General features: G+C 58.4%; 1 protein-coding gene across 3 annotated transcripts in view; it reads right to left on the bottom strand.

Moving 5' to 3' along the window:
• The window catches only part of NAV1 (neuron navigator 1), a 143,638-nt gene that overhangs the window by 65,710 nt on the left and 57,612 nt on the right, over positions 1 to 20,316 (bottom strand). For all 3 annotated transcript variants that reach the window (XM_065896486.1, XM_065896496.1, XM_065896505.1), the window contains exons 4-5: positions 12,791 to 12,893; positions 7,989 to 8,354 (exon numbers count right to left, since the gene is read on the bottom strand). In XM_065896486.1, the coding sequence (XP_065752558.1) occupies positions 7,989 to 8,354; positions 12,791 to 12,893 (469 nt within the window). The remainder of the gene's footprint in view (positions 1 to 7,988; positions 8,355 to 12,790; positions 12,894 to 20,316) is intronic.

Genomic DNA, 20,316 nt, shown 5'->3' with positions numbered 1-20,316 from the left:
TGATTCCACCCCGCACACTCTCAGCAATGCTTTCACTATTCTGTTTTAGGAACGAAGGGTGTTTCGACAGCCACTGGCTCTCTGAAGCCATCCCCTCGCTCCCAACAGACCAGGAATCTGACTCCACAGCTCCTCCCTTCCCATCTTCCCTCTTTATAACTGATGTCCCTTGTATCCCACCTATGTCCCCTCTGAAGTTACTGTTCCCATAAACACACAGACACAGCCGCTCTGCAGGCACCTGTGACTCTCAGTCGGCGTGAACACCAGGATGCAATGCCCCTGGGAGCCGCCCTCAGCCAGTAACGACTGGGCGTCGAAAGATAAATATCCAGGCTTCCTGGCCCTCTGGGTGGGCACGTAATCCCCCAGAACCCCCAAGCCCAGCTGACCTCAACAGTGACCCGCACAGAACGCATCCTGCACTGGCTTCCTTCTCTCCCCGACCCTCTTCCCCACCCCCATCAGTGCTTTCTGGATCACCTCCCAAATAAACCACTTGCACGCAAATCTTTGTCTCGAGGTCTGCTTCTGGGGACTCCATCCCAGGACACACTTCATGTACGGCACACGTGTTTGAGTGAGGTACGGACGGCCCCGTTAGCCAGGTCACGACGGGAGAGGACCCACGGTCACTCGCACGGTCCCGTGTGCAATGGGTTTGCTACACTGCACAGCCCACGCTGGACCCGTGGCCGGTGGTCTCCAAGCCGCACAGGGCACCCTTTGCCACACGACAGCACTGCATGAGCCGGCAGATGTGGGTCAGGACGCCGCCATCCTGCTTGGTGAACCACTTAGTTTGTCGTCCTCCCAGGGAGGCTCAGGAACAAGCACGAAGGTTAACACACACTTTTCCAAAGACCGTCTTGTCTTTCAGAAGGTGCGTGTGACAGCTTAGGGCCACCAGCTTGCTACCATCGGGCACCAAATGGCTAACATCTAACACTTACTCTATACAGAGTAAACGTGTTCACTAATTCGGTGCTCGCACCAGCCTTACAGACTAGGGTGCCACCACTCTCTGCTTTTTCTAGACAAGGGAACTCGGGCAGACGGAGAGCAGGCACTCACAGTGACACGCAGAGCTCATGAGAAGAGCCAGGGCCCTGTCTAGCCGTGAGCCGTACTCCACACCACTCTGCAACCCCGCCGGTCCTGGCGTGCCATGTCGGCAAGCCTGTGCTCCAAGGCCGGTTCATTTAACTCTGCACCACAGGACGGAAAGTACATCGGGACGGTGTAAAAATGCAAAACAAGATCACCCCCCTCAACAGAGTCAAAGCCCAAACTCTGTGAACTCATCTGTCAAGTTGAAGAAATCTTATGTGGATACTCTAACAGCCCCTAATTAAGCCAGAGGCCACCAGTTAAATGAACAGAACTGTAAGTTGAAACCAGAATAAATATTTCAGACCGACAGTTCTTCATACTTTTTAGAGCACTCTTACTCTTTTCCACTTGATCCTCCCAAGGCACAAATGATGACCTTTTTACAAATGAGCAAACGGGGACTTGCTTAGTGCCACGCCGCGAGCTAGAGGGGAGCTCAGGAGGGAGCCCCGGATGCTCAGATGCTCCTTCCCCTGCACCCAGAGAAGGTCGGCCGAGGCCACGTGCATGAAGCTGCAGGTCACCGTTAGATGTCGCCCCCGAAGAGGCAACGGCCACTGTCTGCATCAACTACACCTCACTCCTGCTGCTGCCGTGGATACCGCAGGCGTCTTTTAGATGTGAAGCCCTTCAAGGGCAGGAGCTGATTCCTTCCTGAACTTGAACGCCGGGTCCTCCCCAGGATGGCCCCCTACCCCTCTGCCCCAATCCTTGTGTTCCACGGGCAGAAGCCCGGCCTGGTCCAGCCGCCCACGGGGTGGAATGCCTGCTACGTAACAGAGGAGACAGGGGCAGGGGAGGAAGACTCTCCTCCCTGCCCACGCACATTCCAGAGTTCTCCTCTCTCTGTACAAACCCTACAAACCCAGTGCCCCTTGCAGGAGGATTCTGTCCCTAAAGGGGGTGGGGTTTGGCATCCTGGGATCAGCCATCTGGAGCCCAGTGAGTGACGTTCCTTCTCAGGAGGGGGCTGCCCAGGCCCAGGCCACTCAGCAAGGCAGGAGGCTTTCGTTAAGGCTTGGGCTCCTGCCTCTGGGAGCAAAAAGCCAGCCTGGGAGGAGACCGGGGCCTACAGTTTATTTTATTTGACATTTTTCAACGTCAGGACACTTCAGCACCAAGGAGGAAACGAATCCCATCTGTTCCCGAGCTCCTGAGCACGGTTTAAGAGGACGGGCTGGGGAAGGAGGGGACGAATAGGGACAGGACAGGAGCAGCCAGCCGCCACGCGGGGCAGGGACCACCCGACGGTGGAGCCCCGCTGCCCCCTGGCACACCCGCAGGGCTCTGTCTAAAGCTCTGCGGTCCTTGGTCGAGGTCGCCAGACAGCGGTCCTGCCAGGGCTGCAGAGGCTACCCTACCCCAGGTGAAGGGTGCCCCCGGGAGGGTGTGACAGCAGCACTGCTGGTGACGCAGCTGAGGTTCCTGCCCACCCAGACCACCATTTACACAGACGGAAGTGGAGACGGTGAGGAGACGGTGAGAGGCACGTGCAAGTCAAAGGAGGGAGGGGCTGGAGGGCACACACAGCCCCGTCCGCACGCCCCCACCCCCCGCCGGAGCCCACACTCACCTCTGTAGGTGCAGCATCCCCACCTCCCACCCCAACACTGGGGGTCAGGCGTGTGCAGATGGCTGTGGAACTCATCTCCTTATTTAGATTAAATTCCAGACCTCCCTATTTTTAGAAAAACAAATCTCTCTTCTCTTTTCAGGAGGTAAAAATGTCCTGAGCTGCCACCTAGGGCAGCCGGCAGCCAAGCCGATGCTGTCCACGGCGTCAGGCTCTGGATGTCACCCTGCCAGGACCGGGCAGATCAGTCCAGGTGCCAACTCTTTAAGAGGATCATTGACAACCTGAGAGCTTCCAGAGGAGGGTAATGAGGACAGGTGGGATCTGGAAAACTGGGTCATTTCAGGAAGTACTGAAATGAGTTGGGGACTCTTTCTTTCGTAGAGAAGAGACTATCTGAACCATCATTAAGAGCATGTTGAAATGTTTGGATAAAGACTTCCACTTAGTCTGTTTTTCTCAGATGACAACATTTGAATCAACAGGCAGAAGTGAAGCAGATTTCAGGTGAATACTTAAATGCTTTCTTGTAATCTTATGCGATTTGGAGTGGAATAAGCCCCCCCGGCACCGTGCCCACCCAAATCAAGGCTGAGAGATGCTGTCGGGGTTACTATGAAGAAGATTTGTTAACTTTGTGGGAAGACAGACTAGCCCCCAAATCACTGAGAAGCGTCAGAAAAATACGGCTTCCTGAGGTAGGAGAGGTAGGCCGGGCATGAGACTTGGAATTTGTATTTTTAAAAAGTCCCAGCAGCGGGCTTCCCTGGTGGTGCAGTGGTTAAGAATCCGCCTGCCAAGGCAGGGGACACGGGTTCGAGCCCTGGTCCGGGAAGATCCCACGTGCCGCGGAGCAACTAAGCCCGTGTGCCACAACTGCTGAGCCTGCGCTCTAGAGCCCGTGAGCCACAGCTACTGAAGCCCGTGTGCCACAACTACTGAAGCCGGTGCGCCTAGAGCCCGTGCTCCGCAATAAGAGAAGCCACCGCGATGAGAAGCCCACACACTGCCTTAAGAGTAGCCCCCGCTCACCGCAACTAGAGAAAGCCTGCACACAGCAACAAAGACCCAATGCAGCCAAAAATAAATAAATAAATAAATAAAAATTTTTTAAAAACTAAAAAAAAGCCTCAGCAGCTATAAAACTCTTGGAGAAAGACATCGGGGAAAAGGTTTATGACATTGGATTTGGCAATCATTTCTTGGCTATGACACCTACAGTGTAGGCAACAAAAGAAACAAGAGATAAACTAAACTTGATTGAAATGAAAAACTTTTGCGCATCAAAGGGCACCATCAACAGAATGGGAGAAAATATGTGCAAATCGTATGTCTGATAAGGGATTAATACCCAGAATATATAAAGAACTCCTACAACTTAACCACAACAACCAAACAACCTAATTAAAAAATGGACAAAGGACTTGAATAGATCTCTCTCCAAAGAAGACATATGAATGGCTAATAAACACATGAAAAGATGTTCAACATCTCTAGTCATTAGGGAAATGCAGATTAAAACCACTTCATACCCATCATGATGGCTGTTATTAAAAAAACAAGCACATGGGAAACAACAAGTGTTGGCGAGAATGTGGAGAAAAGGCAGCCCTCATGCACTGCAGGTGGCGATGGAAAATGGTGCGGCCACTCTGGAAAACTGTATGTGGTTCCTCGAAAAAATTAAAAATAGAGCTACATATGATCCAGCAATTCCACTGCTGAGAATATACCCAAAAGAATCGAAAGCAGATTCCTGAGGAAATATTTGTACACTCATGTTCATAGCAAGCAACCCAAATGTAAATCAGTGGGTAAATGGATAGACAAACTGTGGTCTGTATATACAATGGAATATTATTTGGCCCTAAAGGGGAAGGAAATTCCGACTGCTATCACATGGATGAAACTTGAGGTAATGATGTAGAGTGAAGTAAGCCAGTCTGAAAAAGACAAATACCGTGCGATTTCCAGTTCTGTGAGGTCCTTAGAACCGTCAAGCTCATAGAGACAGAACGAGGAAGGGTGGGGTGGGGGGCTGGAGATGGGGGCTGGGGAGTCAGTGTTTAACGGGTGCAGAATTTCAGCTTGGGAAAATGAAAAAGTCCTGGAGATGACGTCAGCGATGGTGACACGGCAATGTGAACGTAATTACCACCACTGAACTCTTAAACTTAAAAGCAGTTAAGGGCTTCCCTGGTGGCGCAGTGGTTGAGAGTCCGCCTGTCGATGCAGGGGACGCAGGTTCGTGCCCTGGTCCGGGAGGATCCCACATGCCACAGAGCGGCTGGGCCCGTGAGCCATAGCCGCTGAGCCTGCGCTCCGCAACGGGCAAGGCCACAGCAGAGAGAGGCCCGCGTACCGCAAAAAAAAAAAGCACTTAAGATATTAGCCACGTATAAAACCATGTTTTACTATAATTGTTTAAATATATAAATTCAAGTATATGATGGTTTTAGCAGCTGCATTCCCTTCCGCATCCTGGTTTGTTGAGCTTCAGTTTGAAGAATCTGCCTTCCCTGAGCTCACCCAGATGGGCAACCCGGAATCGGCTAGGCATTGGGATGGAGCGGGGAGGGCTGATTCCGGACTGAACAAGGGCTTGGGAAGAGCCCCAAGTGGGCGATCCCCCATCAGGGGATGGACGGAGGGCACCGAGAAAGCCTCGGGGTTACTGCCATCCTCCACGTCTCACCGGGATGGCCTGTGACTGTGTCAGCTGGGGTCGGGGGGGATGGGGGGAGCGAAAGCCCGGCGGCGAGCCTCACCTGTCCTGCTCGCCCAGTGCTGAGACTTCTGAGTCAGGAAGTGAATGGTCATGGGCAGTGGCCAACGGGGAAGGGATGGGGTGTCACTGGTAGGTGAGAAGGGAATAGCCCTGCCTGTCTTATGAGTAGGAAAAGCAATTTTCTTAGGAGCAGGACGTTTTCTAAGTTACAAAACCTGGATGGAAACCAGTGGGAGAGAAAGGGGCTGGGCAAGTGCGGCTCAGGTTCCCTGGAAGCCAGGATGCCCCACTTCTAGTGAAAGAACACAGCACTTAACTGTGAAAACACATAACTGAGGAGTGATTGGTTATATTCAAATTACTGGGGGTTATAAACGGATTCCCCTCAACTCTGACTGCTTAAGGGCATTGAAGGATGGGTGTGTTGACAGTGCTGGCAGGATGTTAACGCCACAGCCCCCTTAGAACTGGCTTGTTGAGAGTTGCTGCTAATTGCAGACTGACCATAAAAACTCATGTGAAATGATCTTGGCGCCAGCACTGCAGTTCGCAGGGAGGACCACTTTGTGGGTATTGCCACTCTGTTCCGTGTTCCCTGCAAACCCCACGCTTCCCCAGGGCTGACGGGCATGAGTGCACAGGGAGGGAAGGTCCCATCCATGCCAGTCTAGTGAACTCTGCTTTTGCACTGATTCAGGAGCACACACACTGTCCAGAGGAAAGACGACAAAGACAAGGTGCTAGAGGCCGAGTAAAGGGCGTCTTTCCTGGCTCCCCCGCCCAGCACTCCGTACCCGCACACCCCTGAATCTATGTCCCCAGGATTGGCCAGCTGCTGCTACATCTGTCCCTGCTGCTGATCCTGATGGGGCTGTGCTTCACTGCCCAGTCCCTCAGGGCAAGCCTGGGACCCTCAGGGGGCAGGAGTCCCTCCCCTCCTTTAGAGGGTGATTTTAACTTTGATAGTAACAATAATAATAGCAATAAAAATCAACTAACATGGATTGAGCATTTACAGAGAGCCAGGAATTATCCCAAGCACTTTATGTAATTAATGCATTTAACCCTTATCATCGCCCTGAGATAAGTTCTATTATTATCGACAGACAAACCGAAGCCTAGAGAGCTTAAGTGACTTGCCCAAGCTCACAGCTGGTTAGGTGCCAGAGGTCCCACCACCTGCTTCAGACTGGGGTCTCTCCAAAGGCAGAGTCCTGGACGTGGGAGCTCTCTGCCCTGTCCAGCTGGGCGATGTCAGAGGGCAGGGACCCAACACTTCCTCAGAGAAGGGCTTCCTGGGGCAGAGGCTGTACAGAGCAGCATCAGATGCCAGGCTCTCCTCCACCTAGCACAGCCTCTGCACCCACGAGGAGCTGCACAACTGTCTGCGGCCCCAGCCCCACGCTGGCGGAGCTGACAAGAGGTGGGCCGGCCCCTGGGGCTTACAAGAAGTAAACAACCCCATTCATGAGTCAGTTGTTTTGCTCCAAAGCAGCCTGTCATCGGGACAGGCCCTGCCAGGTCCGGTCCTCCCAGTACATCCCTGGGGTGGGGAGCAGTGGACAGCCTAGAGCTCAGCGACCTTCCACTCCCTTCCAGTTCGAGCTGTTTACTGGGGAGAGGTAGTTCCAAGGGGGGTGGGGAGGGAAACTGCGGCTACCCGTGTGGTCCCTGGGAGGGTCCAGCAAACCAAGAAGGGCGAGTGGAGGTAGAGCCAGCCGGAGATGCCTGAGAGCTTCCAGAAGCTGTGCAGTGCTCTGGTCTCAGCTCTTGGACCCTGAAGTCCCTAGCAATTCTTTCTTCCTGTCCTCTCCCCTCATGTCCCAGACTGCGCGCCCCCGCCACCGCAAGCTGCTCCACAAACCCAACCCTGTCTGTGGGGCAGAAAAAGATGAGAAGAGGAAGACGGGAAAGAAGGGTTTGACGGAGGGTGCCGCGTCTGGGTCAGACTCGGAAGTTGAAGCGCTGACAGAGGTTTGCACAGGAAGAGACCAGAGGAGGAGAAAGGGGGCCAGGGTGGGGTGGGGACAGGGCTTGGGGCCCAGCGTTGGAAGCAGAGCTAGTACTGCGCTCCGCTCTCCAGCGCTCCCAACACACTCCCTTGGCCTCTCTTCTCTGTAGTCCCTCGAGGGAAAGGGACCCTGTCACCCTGACTCTCAAATAGGGAGGTCAGGCTGTCCCACGTGCACGCTTACAGCACAAGAATCCTCCAGGGCCCAGACCACCAGCGGGTCGGGGGCGGAGACCAGGCGGAGGGCGGGGCTGCCACAGAATGACAGCTGCAGGGGCCAATGAGGGGGCACCTTCGCTGACCAATCAGCTCCTCAGACATCGCCCCCCCCAACACACACACCCCGCCCAACCTCAGCAGCCTCGCACGACAGTCCACACGACGCCCCCCACCGGCTCCTTGTCACAGAACAGCTTCCTTCCCCGGAGCGAAGTCCATCCACCCTTATGGGATCCACGCGCTGCGCTGTCCGTGGTCCCCTCGCCCTCCCTGGGGTCCGTCCGCCCTTCTGGCGTCCGCGCACTGGACTGTCCTCCCCCCAGCTGCCCACGGGCCGCTCCTACCCGGTGGTGATGTCGTCGTCCTCCGTCATCGTCTTGCCCATGAGGTCGCTGTCGCTCATGTAGCCGGACTTGAGGTCCACGTCGTCCGAGTCCAGGGACTCGACCAGCTCCAGGCGCGAGATGTGGCCAAGCTTGCTGGGGGAGCGCATGGGCATGGTGTGCGCGTAGTGTGCGCGCTCCCCGTGCATGTACCAGGAGGGCGGCCCCTCGGAGCGGCAGCTGCCGCCCACCGACGGCGCATCCCCGGCCTGCAGCCGCGGGCTGGACTGGCCGTAGCGCCAGGAGAGGGGCGACGAGCGGTTGGACAGGCTGGACACACTGCGGGGGTTGGCGTCGTCGCTGTCGTAGCAGGTCATCTCGAGGGAGCTGGGCGGGTGGAAGGGCACTGGTTACTCTCCAGTCCAGCGCTCTGAGCCCGGTCCTCGGGCGGCTGTAATGCCTCCCTCCACTCTCCCGTCCTCCCGCCTCTGCCCCTCTGCCCCCCTGCCCGAGCTCCTGGGCCTCCTGGAGGCCTCTTAGGGTGTATGTTGCCCTGAGGTGTGTCAGCTCAGGTTGTCAAAGGAAGAGGCCGGTGAGCGCTAGGGAAGGAATCCCGTACACGGTAAGGGCACAGATTTTATAATATGACCTGGGTTTGAATCCTTTTCTACTATTTATGAGTCAGGAGGCCGAGGCAAGCCATCAACCTTGCCAAGCCTCCATCCCCTCATCTGTCAAATGGGGATAAAACTATAATAGCTACTTTATCATATATAGAGTTGTAAAGACCTGACACAGTGCCTGGTATACAGAAGGTGTGCAGTGAACGGGAAGGGCCCCACGAAACCTGGGGGAGTCACCTGAGAGTGGAAGGCCTCGATCATTCATTTTGTTCAGGGAGTCTAACACCTCTTTTCTGTTACTGAACTCAGGGCTAGTTGCTTCCCAAACCAGAGACAGCAAAGTCAGGAGTGGGGTGTGGAGCATGTAGGTCCCCGAAAGACTAGCCCCGGCCAAGGCATGGGCATCGGGAGAAGCAGTGGAACCTCAGCAGAGGACAGAGCGGCCTTAGCCGGACAGAGGGGAGAACGTGGGAAAATGGACAGAGCGGGTGAAGCCTCAGGCCCTGCTTGGCCAGGCCACGGAAGCAGGTCAGTGCTAGATGGCCTGAGCCCAGGGGGTCTGGAGCTGGGGAAGGAGAGGCCTCTCTCCCTCAGGGGCCAAGGTGGCTGCCTGGACAGGCAGAGACCCACAATCACCCCCCAGCCTAGCAGTGGTGCCAGCCCAAATCAACCACAGGTGGGGTCTCAGTGGCTTGGCCTAAATAGAGCCAGACAGGGTTGAATAAATGAGATGGGATCTGTGGGCCAAGAAAGCCGAGCGGCAAAGGAAAGCTGGGTTACAGAGCTCAGGAATCTTTAATCTGCAAACACATCCATTTCTTAGTCACTCTAGGGGGTCAAATGGAGTGAGACACTGATTTTTCTATTCTTGTTTTTGTAAAGTTCCTCGAAAATAACAAAATCCTCCAAAATTGTCTCTGTCAATCCTGAGAAAACAGGGTTTTATTTTTTGATCAAAAACTGGAGGGAGCTGTATGGGCCTTGACTGTGATGGTGGTCTCTGCAGAAGTCCTGTGGGTGAGCAGGGGACCGGGATGGGCACGGCAATCAGTGAGCAGACTTCCTGGCCTGGTCCACACCCAGCTTCTCCCCTTGGGACTTCCTGTCTATCCTGTGTGTGGTACCCTGGGTACTTTCCCTTTCTAGTGACTCGGACCTCAGGGGGAACGGCAGTTCCCTGGGTGCTTGTGGTCCTGGGGGGTGGCGGGGGCGGCCTGCCTCGCTCACCGTGGCGGGTTGCCCTCTGCACACCCTGGCGGGTGCTTGGCACTCAAGACCGCATGGGCGGGGGTGAGCCCAGGACGGACGATCAGGCGAGTTTTCGAAGTGAGACTCAGTACCGGGCCTTGTGCAGCAAGTAGGGGCTTAGTAAAAACAAGCTGACCGGGGCTTCCCTGGTGGCGCAGTGGTTGAGAGTCCGCCTGCCGATGCAGGGGACGCGGGTTTGTGTCCCGGTCCGGGAAGATCCCACATGCCGCGGAGCGGCTGGGCCCGTGAGCCATGGCCGCTGAGCCTGCGCGTCCGGAGCCCGTGCTCCGCAACGGGAGAGGCCACGACAGTGAGAGGCCCGCGTACCGCACAGAAAAAAAAAAAAAAAAAAAAAAAAAAAAAAGCTGACGGTGACAAGGGGGCGAGGAGCAAAAGGAAGAAGCCAGTGACGGCCCTGGTGACAGGACGATGGAGAGCTTCAGGGGAGCCCGTTTTGTAGCAAAACTAGCGTCGCGTGTGGGTTTGCCAAGTGCCAGGTCCCTCGGTCCTGTTCCCGGCTCGCGGCCTCGACCTCACTGCTCCCCTCTGTCCCCAAACACACCTCCAGACACCTCTGAGTCGGTGGTGGAAATTCTAGCTCAAACTTGGGTCCTTGATTTCCAGTCCTAGATTCCGCCCTTCAGTCTTGCTTCTCTCTGGGGAGGACGTTTTATGGGGTGGAGGGCATGGTGGGCCTGGAGCGGGTTGAGGGCGGAGTTCCACTTCCTCTCCGGCTGCAGCCCTCTGACCCACACTCTCTCCTTGCGGGGGAACAAGCCAGGGAAATAGGGGAAGTCGGATAGGAGGAAAGGTTTCTGAAAAGGAACTGAATCTAGAGGCAGCCTGTCAGCTCCAGGGTGAAAATAACCTTGCTGGACACACTCACTGGACTGTAAGCTCCTCCAGGACAGAGCCCGTGTTTGTCCTGCACTCAGCCGGCCGGGCTCTCAGCTCGCTGGACGCAGAAGCCACCCTGATCCACTCGTGAGACTCTGGCCTGTGACCCCTTCTCCGGAGCCCCCCCGCTGCACCTTCTCTAACTCAGGGCGTGTGCACACATCCTGTCCACTCCCAGGGCCGAGGGAAGGGCTGATTGATGGAAAGCACTTTAGTAAGTAAAAGGGCCGTTAAAAATTCAGGGAATCATTGTTTTGGCTATCAAAGTGTGAACCACGAATAACATAAACCAAAGCCTAAGACAGGAAGTGGCTCTGGGTCCACAGTAAACAGAAAAACCAGCTTCAGGGCTCTTGGTTCTTTTCCCATAAAGAGAGAGAGAAGCCAGAGGCCCGAGGCGCTGCCCACGCACCAGTCAACTTTATGCAAAAGGCTTCTGGCCTCCCTCTTCCCACTCTGCCCCCAAGCAGAAAGCAGCAGAGCCTGCCTGGGGTCAAGGTGCCTTAACTTGGAGGTCTGGGGGCTCAGAGGTCGAGGCACCAGGAGGCTGGGGGGCTGGGGGCTCAGAGGCAGGGGAACGGGAGGCTGGGGGCTCAGAGGCAGGGGAACGGGAGGCCGGGGCTGCTGCGGCTGCCCTTTCCCCGTGGCTGAGTCATCTGGGGTGTGACCCTCTCAGGAACGGATCTCTCGCTGCCTTCTTTAGCATGGGACTGGCGGGTGATTTGGCGCTGAGCACCGTTCCAACAACTTCCCTGGCTGGGGGAAGGAGGACGTTCAAAATTTCATCCACTGGGTCCTTAAAATGGTGAGCCAAGCCAAGCCAGACCCCTGTCCCACCTGGGTTCTGCTCAGGGCTGGGAGGGCTGGAGGCGGGACACAGACGTAAAGGGACCTGAGTCCCAGAGGCTCCCGGAGCCCCACCATCCACTTTTTTTCTCAGCCCTCCCTGATCACATCCCTTTCATCACTAGTTGGGGTCCTGCTGGCCTGAGCAGAGGTAACCCCAGAGAGAAGAGGCTTTGCTTCATCATGTAAAATATTTTAGATGTCCGGGAGCAAAGGGCTGCGTGTCCAGATGGGATGGGGCCGGGGAAAGAGTGTGGGAAGGAAGGAGGAGGGAGTCTCAGCAGGGGAACCGGAGCCGATGGGTGGGAGCCACTGAGGCCAGACTTCAGCTCCACTTCATAGTCACAGCAACCCCACGAGGAAGGGATGGCTGAGAGGTAATGAGTTCTCTGTCACTGGAGGTAAGTAAAGTTGGTCTGCATATAACTTGGCCACACACTTGGGCTAAGAAAAGCCCTTTTCACACTGCCTCTAGATCCCAACTTTGCTCTCATTTTCCAACCCCAGGAGATGGGGAGGAACTGGCTTCCAGGCCCTTTCTCCACCTTCCTGCTCCACAGCCCCCAGGATTTCTCAATCCTGGCTGTTTGCTCTCTACCCCCCGGGGTGTAGCCCGGCCCTCTGTCCCCCTTGGAGCTGATGGCATGAGCTCATCAGGCAGCCCAAGGAGACAGCGCGGGAAATTCTGAGTCACGGCAGAGCCTGAGGCCAGGACACCGGGCAGGGAGATGCTGTGGGAGGGGTCCTGGTGGGGGCTGCGAGGCTCTCGGGGGGCAGGTGGAGGGGGTCTGCGTGGTATGGAACCTGGGCCACCGTGCTGGCCAGCGGCTGAGGGGCAAGAAGGATGCTGGGGGTCGGAAAGGGCATGTGGAAACTTCACAACTGAACAGGAGGGTAGTTAATAACCCCTGTGACCACGAGGAGACAGGCACCCAGCAGGGACATGGATGTGGGAGACCAGAGCCTGAGCCCTGTGGTGGCTCCTGCTTCCCACCCCCCTTCCAGTGATGCTCCAGCCTAATGAAACGAAACCTAAGTCTCCAGCAGCAGCAAACACCGAGCAAGGCCACACTCCTCCCGTGGACACACGACGTGGCCCCGGGGGCTGAGCGCGCACTGCTCAGACGCCCACCGACCTCGCACGCTCGGGCCACGGTAGCGGGCCCTGCCCCCCAACAATGGGAGGAAGAGGGGGCAGCTGGCTCTCACCTATGTGTCACCTGGGACCCTCGCAGGCTGGACATGGTCTCCTCCAGGTTCTGTCGTAGATCCAGGACATTCTGCACCGTCCTCTTTCTCTGGGACTCCGGATCTAGAGTGGGGAGAGGAGAAGCTGGATGAGTGTAGAGGAGTCACTGCTGGGCCGGGAGGTGGCAGGTGACCATATCCCCAGGGGAGCGGTCCCGGGGGCACAAGGGTCTGCCTCTCAGGCCTTCCTAAGGGCCCTGGACATGCCCTGGAGTCCTGACGTCCCAGCCCTGGACGGGGGCTGCAGGCAACGGCCTTCAGTGTCCTCCCAGAGCCCCGCAAGACCATCCCAGCCTGGCGTCACTTTGGGGGGCCCCGCTTCTCCCAGCAGAGGCCCCGGCCCAGGCCCCGGAAGGTCTGCCCGAAACCCCGTCTCTGGAGGTGTGTTGGTAAATGTTTAACAACCGGCTCTCGTAGGTGGGGATGCCCAAATGGATAGTGCTGGCCAGTTTCTGGGGTATAAGTACCCCGCTGTGAGGCTGCCACCGTGATGTCGCCGACCCCAGAGTCAGGGGGAGGGGCTGAGGGTTGGCTCTGGGAGCTGGTGTGAGCCAGCCCCAGGCTGGGAGCGTCTGCTGCTGGGGTCCAGGGGAGAGTTTGCCCAGAGCCCCCGAAACGCTGGCGGGCAGGGGGCAGTGAGCAACCACCTTCCGGGGCACGGGCTGAGCACAGGGCATCCAGACCCCAGGCCGGCGGTGTGAGCCCAGGTGAGGCTGTGCGGGTGCAGCCCCACCGCAGACCGTGCACCATCTGGGTCATGGAACCCAGCCTCGGTCTCCAGGCAGGACTTTAGCCTGGACAGAGGAGACTCCAGCACAGCACCCAGAAACGTGCCCCATCGCCTTCCCAGGGTGGAAACACCCGAAAGTCTGAGGGTGCCGAGCACGGACAGACTCAGGGACTCTGCTCTGCCCTCCGCCGATCCATCCAGGGAGCCTCGATGAAGCAGACACCGCAGCCCGCCCTGCTCCACGGCCTAGCGGGGACCTGGGACCCTCAGTCACTGAGTGCGGGTAGATCCCCCATTGCGTCCCTCAAAGGCACAACCCGTGGGAGAGTCACAGACCCACGGAGATGACAGCAGAGCAACGGGGAAGACCCCAGAGCTCTGACCCCGCAGGCTACCGGGCCCCCGATCCGGACCCTCGGGGGTCCTCGCCCCACCCAGAGCCAGCAGGTGCGTGCAGCTCTGCGAGCTGCCGAAGGGGACGTTTCTGAGTCCCTTCGGGAGGCACTTTGCCCCAAGACTAGGTCCGGCCGGCTGGCAGGCGGCTGCCCTGCCTGTCTGGTCAGCGAGGTGAGGGCTGCAGGAAGCCTTCCTAGAGCCTCGGAGGCACCTTTCCATAGAACCGGCTCCACGCGGAGCCCAGCCACCTCCCTCCCCTGGGGGCCTGGGGGCAGCCGGCAGGGAGGAGGGCAGGTCTCCTCACGCAGCACGCCTGGGGGTGCCAGTGCCTGTTTATCCTGGCAAGGGTCACGTGGGAGCTGCTCCGTGGCTGTAATGATGGCTTGGTGTGGAGAACAGACAGGGACTCTGTCTGTGTACGTATATTTTTAAAGCTTGCTCCTGAAAGGCCTATATGGGGACCAAGATGGGGGGGGGTGCTCCTGGGCCAGGGCGATGCTTTCCACGGGTTTGGCAGCGGTGAGGGAAGAGGTGCACACGACTCCGAGGGGTGAGTGTCCCCGAGAGGAAGGGACCAAGGGTGACTCGGAGAACCATGTGTGCCAACCCCAGGCAGGCATCAGCGAGGTGGGGCCTCACGGCACTTGGGGGAGCTCTGTGCTGCTGCCCCATTTCACGGAGGAGAAACTGAGCCTCAGAGACAGGGTCCCACGCTTCACATGGAGCACAGGGCACGGTCAAGTCCAGGAAGAAGATCACAGGGCATCTCGGCATCGCCGGCACCAAGCCAGTGGTGGCACAGAATAGGTGCTCGGTGACCGTCTCTAGAATGGATGGACGAGACCACCACAAAAACACATAAAAAAAGAAGGGATGGATACGTGTCCCATTAGGAAAACGTCTTTTTTCCACAAGAGTCCTTGGAAGTGATTCAGTCCAACACGGTCACAGGAGGAACGGGAGGCTGAGGTCAGGGACGGGGGGCGGGGGGGATGATTGGCTGGAGGTGCAGAAAAGTATCAACGAGGAACATGTGGCATCAGGCTGCTGCCCCAGGTGTGAGTGGGCATGCAGGGGGGGAGGCGGGGACAGAGCTGGGGACAGAGCTGGGGGCAGAGCTAGGGGGCCTGGCTCTGCTCTCTGCCCCAAGGCCTGGATAGTCTGCAAAGGTGCCACCCCACAGCTCCCTGCGAGCCCCGGCAGCATCCCCTGGTGGCCATCTCGGGCATGCCACCCTGCTCGTCAAAGACTCAGCTCAGGTGCAGCGGGTGGTGAGAGTCTGGCTGTGTCCACATTCTCAGGTGACAGGCCCATCTCTGGGGGTGCAGCGGGAGTCCCAGGACAAGAGGCTGCATGTAAGGGAAGGCCTCTGTAGCTCAAGGAGCTGCAGACCCTGTGCCTAGGCTGGGCGTGGGGAGGAGGGGGTAGGAAGGCAATTTGATATTCACATTCCTGACCCCAGAAGCAAGTCTTTAAAGTTTTAGCTTTAAAATATGAATAAGCTGCATTTGCAAAGGCATTCACCCCCCCACCCTACCCACCTCTGACCCCCAACCCATAACAAGCTTCACCCCTTTCCCACCATCTCCGCAGGGATCAGAGATGGGGTGCGGAGGTAATCTGGGGCACACGTGACTTTGTGACAATGTTTTGTTGGCCGAGTCATGATGCTTCCATGCGTCTGTCAAATGTCAGGTCTGGGTATGGGGGAGAGGCTGGAGGAAATAGAGCGGCGGTGGGGGGGAGCCCAGGAGCTCCTCTCCGGCCCCCGTGTGGGACAGGGACGCAGTCAGGACACTCCCAGTCTATGCGGTACCTTCGTTCAAATGAGGAAAAGGGCCCCTCCGGTGTGACTCAGCTCCCGCCACGGTCCTCGCTGTGGCCACAGAGCACACCTCTCCCCTGGGCTGGAGGCCCTGATCAGGACACACCTCACAGCCTCCCTCTGGAGGCCTGGCTTCTCAGCTCCTGCAGGACAGGGTCCACCAGCAAGAGGAGGGCGTGGTGCATGCCTGAGTGCATGTGTGCCTGTGTGTGTGCGCGTGCATGTACGTGTGTGTGAGAAGCGGGGCTGGGGGGAGGCAGGGTGGGGATCCCAGCAGTCATGGGGTGACAAGGAGGTGGGGCGGGGAGCACGAGTTGTCCTGACTGCTGCTCCAAGGCGCACCCTGCAAATGGAGCGGCCGGGAGGACGCGTGTGCTCCCTGAGCTACCCAGCCGTCACCACGGTAACGCACAGTCGCCACAAACAGCATCCTCCCAGCACGCGCGGGGGCGGTGTTTCTTACAGGAGACCACGGAGAGCCTGCTGTCTCCATCAGGAGTCCTGGGAGTAAGGACCGGCCACCAAGGAAACCTGACATCAGGTGTGCGTGTGTGTACACACACACTCGTGCAAATGCACACAACACCCACTCACTGAGTGTGCACCACGTGGTGGGCTCAAGACTAGGCACCCCCCACGTCTGTGTGACTCCAAAGCTCTGTTCTTTCCGTGACAACACAGGGCCTTAAAGACGCACACACGCCTCCAGACACACACCTCCCCAGGGTCCCGCTGGCAGTCCGTGGAAACCCTCACATCAGAATCACGCACACTCCGCTCTGCCGTCCCGAAGACGTGTGCACCGAGACAGCTGTGTGGCCGTGTCCCCTGCCGCAGGTGTGGAAGGAAAAGACCAGGGCACAGGGGTCACTGGAGCTGGAGACGGGGCGGCACCCTGGGAGGCTGATGGCAAACGGGGTCCCTTCTGCTCTGGAGTCAGCACCAGGGAAACAGGCTTCTGGAGGGCAAGACCGTGAACGGCCAAGACCCGGAGCGGGGGAGTGCCGTCGGGTGGTGCGGCAGAGGGAACACAGAGCTTGAGGCAGCAAGGCCAAGGGCAGGTGCTGGCCATGCCCTCCCAGCATGTCTGACCTGGAGCGAGGCATCTCACCACTCCTCTGAGTTGTCTGCTCGATTAAAGGGAGAGAATAGCGAACCCGCCCGGTGGCACAGTCAGGAGAATTAAAGAGCTGAACCAGGTGCTTGGTGCCCAGGAGGTTCTCTGCACGAGGCAGCTCTAATGTGTCCAAAGGTACAGCGGGGGCGGGGCGGGCAGCGGGCACACCCAGACACCTGCAGGTGGCAGTGCCGTTCCTGCAGGTGCAGCTGTGGTGGACCCCACCTTCTCCGCTGGGGTTCGCTCCCACGTGGAGGGGTCACCAGGCCCACCTCCCCCTGCACTGCAGCGATGGTACATCTTCATCCCCAGTCCCTGCGAGCCCGTCTCACCGTCGTGGGAAGTGCTGGGACTCGGGGCCCTTCTTCGGCCTGTGATCTGAAACCTGACATCATGGGCACGAGGATAAGGACCCCAAGAGATTTAGGGGATAAGGACCCCAAGAGATTTAGGGGCCTGCAGGAAGGAGGAGGGACTCAGCAGTCGAATTTCCCCAAGTTCTGTACAGCTTTAATTACTGGCTGACAGTTCGGTGAACCGCGAACTGCCTGGTGAACCCTTACTTACTTGCACTGCGTCTTGGAGCGCACGTTCAGTTTAGCCCGGGGCAGGGCCTCCAGAGGACTGCGTCTGCGTCCAGCCTCGAGGCTGGCTCCTGTTCTGAGTAGCTGCACCAGGTGGGAACCGACAGGAATGGAAGTGGCTCAAGGGGAAGATGTTCAAGTCCTGGCATTTCAGAGCTTGAAAGAAGCATCTCGTGAACGGGAGAAAGAGCACATCGCTCCAGCCCAGAGAAGAAAGGCTTGGGAGCGTCACCAGGTGGGGCGTGGCAGGCCCAGTGGACTCCTGGCCCAGGGCTCCTGCAACGGAGGCCTTGGACTGGCCGCTCTGCGTTGTCCTGGGGTCGATCGGCACAGAGGTGTGTCACCAGCAGGGGTGACTGCTGCATAAACTGAGACGGTACAGAACAGACCCACCTAGAAATGCAGGCTAAAGGACCTGGGACAGGCAGGACGAAGCTTCTCACACACACACACCCCCTCTCTCTCAACAACTCCCAAAACGAAAAAAAAAAATCTCTCCTGACCCTATTAGATCCCAAGGGTGGCGTCCAAGTCTTCTCTAGATTCTAAAATTCATCACAGCTTGGGCTCCTAGTACACGCAGGTCAAATACCATTATAATAAGAGCCAGTTACAACACAAACTTCTCTCTGACAAAGTGATCTCCGGCTCTAGCCAGGGGTCCCCTGCCCGAGCAACATCTAGCAGGAGATCCTCGGGAGTCTGTGTCACCACACGACAGCCAGCGTCTGGATGATCGTGATCGTTCTGTGTGGACACGCAGCCCCACGTCTCCGGGAGTCACTCATTTCTATCCCTCTCCTCTGCTCAAGGACGTGACCTTCAAGGTCCAGCCGTGGGCCCACCCCCGGTCCCCACATGTGCCAGGTCTCCGCTCACAAACCTCCCTGCCCTCTGGCAGAGCCCAGCAACCCTCCTTCACCTGCAGCCACTCCCCCACTCCTTTCCTCACCACCTTTTTGAGCCCAGGGGCCCCAGAGAGAGCCCGGAGTGGCCCTCCATGCAAGAGGCTCCCACCTTCACCACCGTGTGGGCGGGGACAGTTTCTTTTACTAATTCCGTCGTTTCACTCGCCCCCCACGTAAGTCACAATACCGTGGGAGGCGCGCGTCACAGAGCCCTGCAGCGCGACCGATCCCGTGCTTCCCGCTGCCGAGGGCTCCTGGGTCTCCATCCTTGCTCCGGAGAAGCCTGAACCCTCTCGACCAACGAGTGCCCGCCCGGAGCCCAGCAGTCAGTGGCCCCCAGAGCGCCCAGAGAGCGCCAGGACGACAAAGCAAGGTACCGGTCATGTGCTTGTGTGAGGCGAGGAAAGGAAACCAGGAGGAGCCAGAGAGGAGGGGCCAGAGAGGGGGCACGAAGGGTCTCCCCTGGCCCAGAATCACCAGGCAGGGGTCTCTGCAGATCCCCGACAGTTCTGATTTTGCTTGAGTGAGAAGACTTGGCTCAGAGACCCTCAGCGACTTGTCTCCAGTGGGCACTGGGCCAAGAGGAAGTGTGAGGCGGGGTGGAGGATGAGGGCGGTGGCTCGGGGCCAGTGGAGTGTTCCCTCTTGGTTTCCCCCGGGCACACGTTAGTCGACTGTGGGGCCTCGGGTAAGCTACCTCCCCTTTCTGGGCTTCAGTTTCTCTGTGGATTAAATAAGGGAGTTGGGGCTGGGCATACCCAAGGCCGAACCAACTCTGACAGCCTGTGTGGCTCTGTTGCTGGCTGAAGCCTGTAAAAGCATCCTTCCTCCTCCCGGAGTGTGCTGAAGAGGCAGGTGCCAGGGCATCACCCACAGAGGCCACGACTCAGCAGCTTGGAGACGGGGCCCAGGAATCTGCACCGCCCAAGCCCCGCCCTGTGGGTGACGCGGTGCGGAAGGCAGCGCCTGGGAGATCCAGACGCCTCGCTGCAGACGCCAGAACAGGCTGCCCATGGAAACCGGGGCTTCCATTTCCCGATGCCAGGCCGCCGGGCGGTGCGTCCTGGGCCTCCGGCTCGTCTGCTCCCTTGGCACAAACGCACTGTCCCTTCCCTGCGGAAGTCCACTCCCGCATCCCCAGGCCTCACCTGAGGGGCCCCCTCTGTCCCGCTCCTCTGGGGATGCCCTCCCCAGGCCACCCGGCCGCGGCCTCACTGCGGAGACGGGCCGCCAGGGGGCGCTGCCGGACGCTGCCGCAGTGCTGCCGGGCACGCAGCGTCGGCTCCAGGATCTGGGCGGGCAGCGCCCAGACGCTCTCCTTCCCTCTGCGTCCTGCTTAGCACAACCCCCTTCGCCTGGCTCTGCGCTCCGGGGCTGACATCCTCCCTGACCCCATCCTCCTCGGAGAACGGCCAAGGCTTTGCAGCACCTACTCTGGGGAGCCTGCCCGCTGGGATAGGGGCTGCAGGGCCTGGCTTCTGGGCACCCGTCGGCTCCACTCGGCGAGCCTGGACGTGGGGCTAGAGCTTCGAGAGACCCGGCTGGCCTTTCTGCTGCAGGCGCTGCAGACGGAGTGCCTCCGGGGAGTGGAGCAGGCTTCCCATCCCTGCTCTGGCCTCACTTCTGCTCGGCAGTGTTCTCAGGCAAAAGCTGGCCTGATGAGGGAGGAGTCATCCCCGCCACCCCGCATCGTGCCCAGCCCCGCCCTTTCTCGGGGGAGTGGCCGCCTCTCTGCAGCGGGCGAAGGGCGGCCCCCACGGCCGGCCGGTCAGCCCGGCTCAGCCTGCACTTGGAAGAGGGCTTGGACAGCGATCCTGCCACAGCTGCTTCTTTACGTCCAATACCGTGTACCTCAGAGAAAGACTTGCTGGTCCAGAGCGGCCAGCGCCGAGGGCTAGGGAACCCAGCGAGGGTGCCCGCCTCCAGCT

Source organism: Phocoena phocoena, chromosome 1, assembly GCF_963924675.1.
Source record: "Phocoena phocoena chromosome 1, mPhoPho1.1, whole genome shotgun sequence".
NCBI classification, from domain to species: domain Eukaryota; kingdom Metazoa; phylum Chordata; class Mammalia; order Artiodactyla; family Phocoenidae; genus Phocoena; species Phocoena phocoena.
The sequence above is the reverse complement of the archived record's forward strand: the minus strand, read 5'-3'. Positions and strand labels throughout refer to the sequence as shown.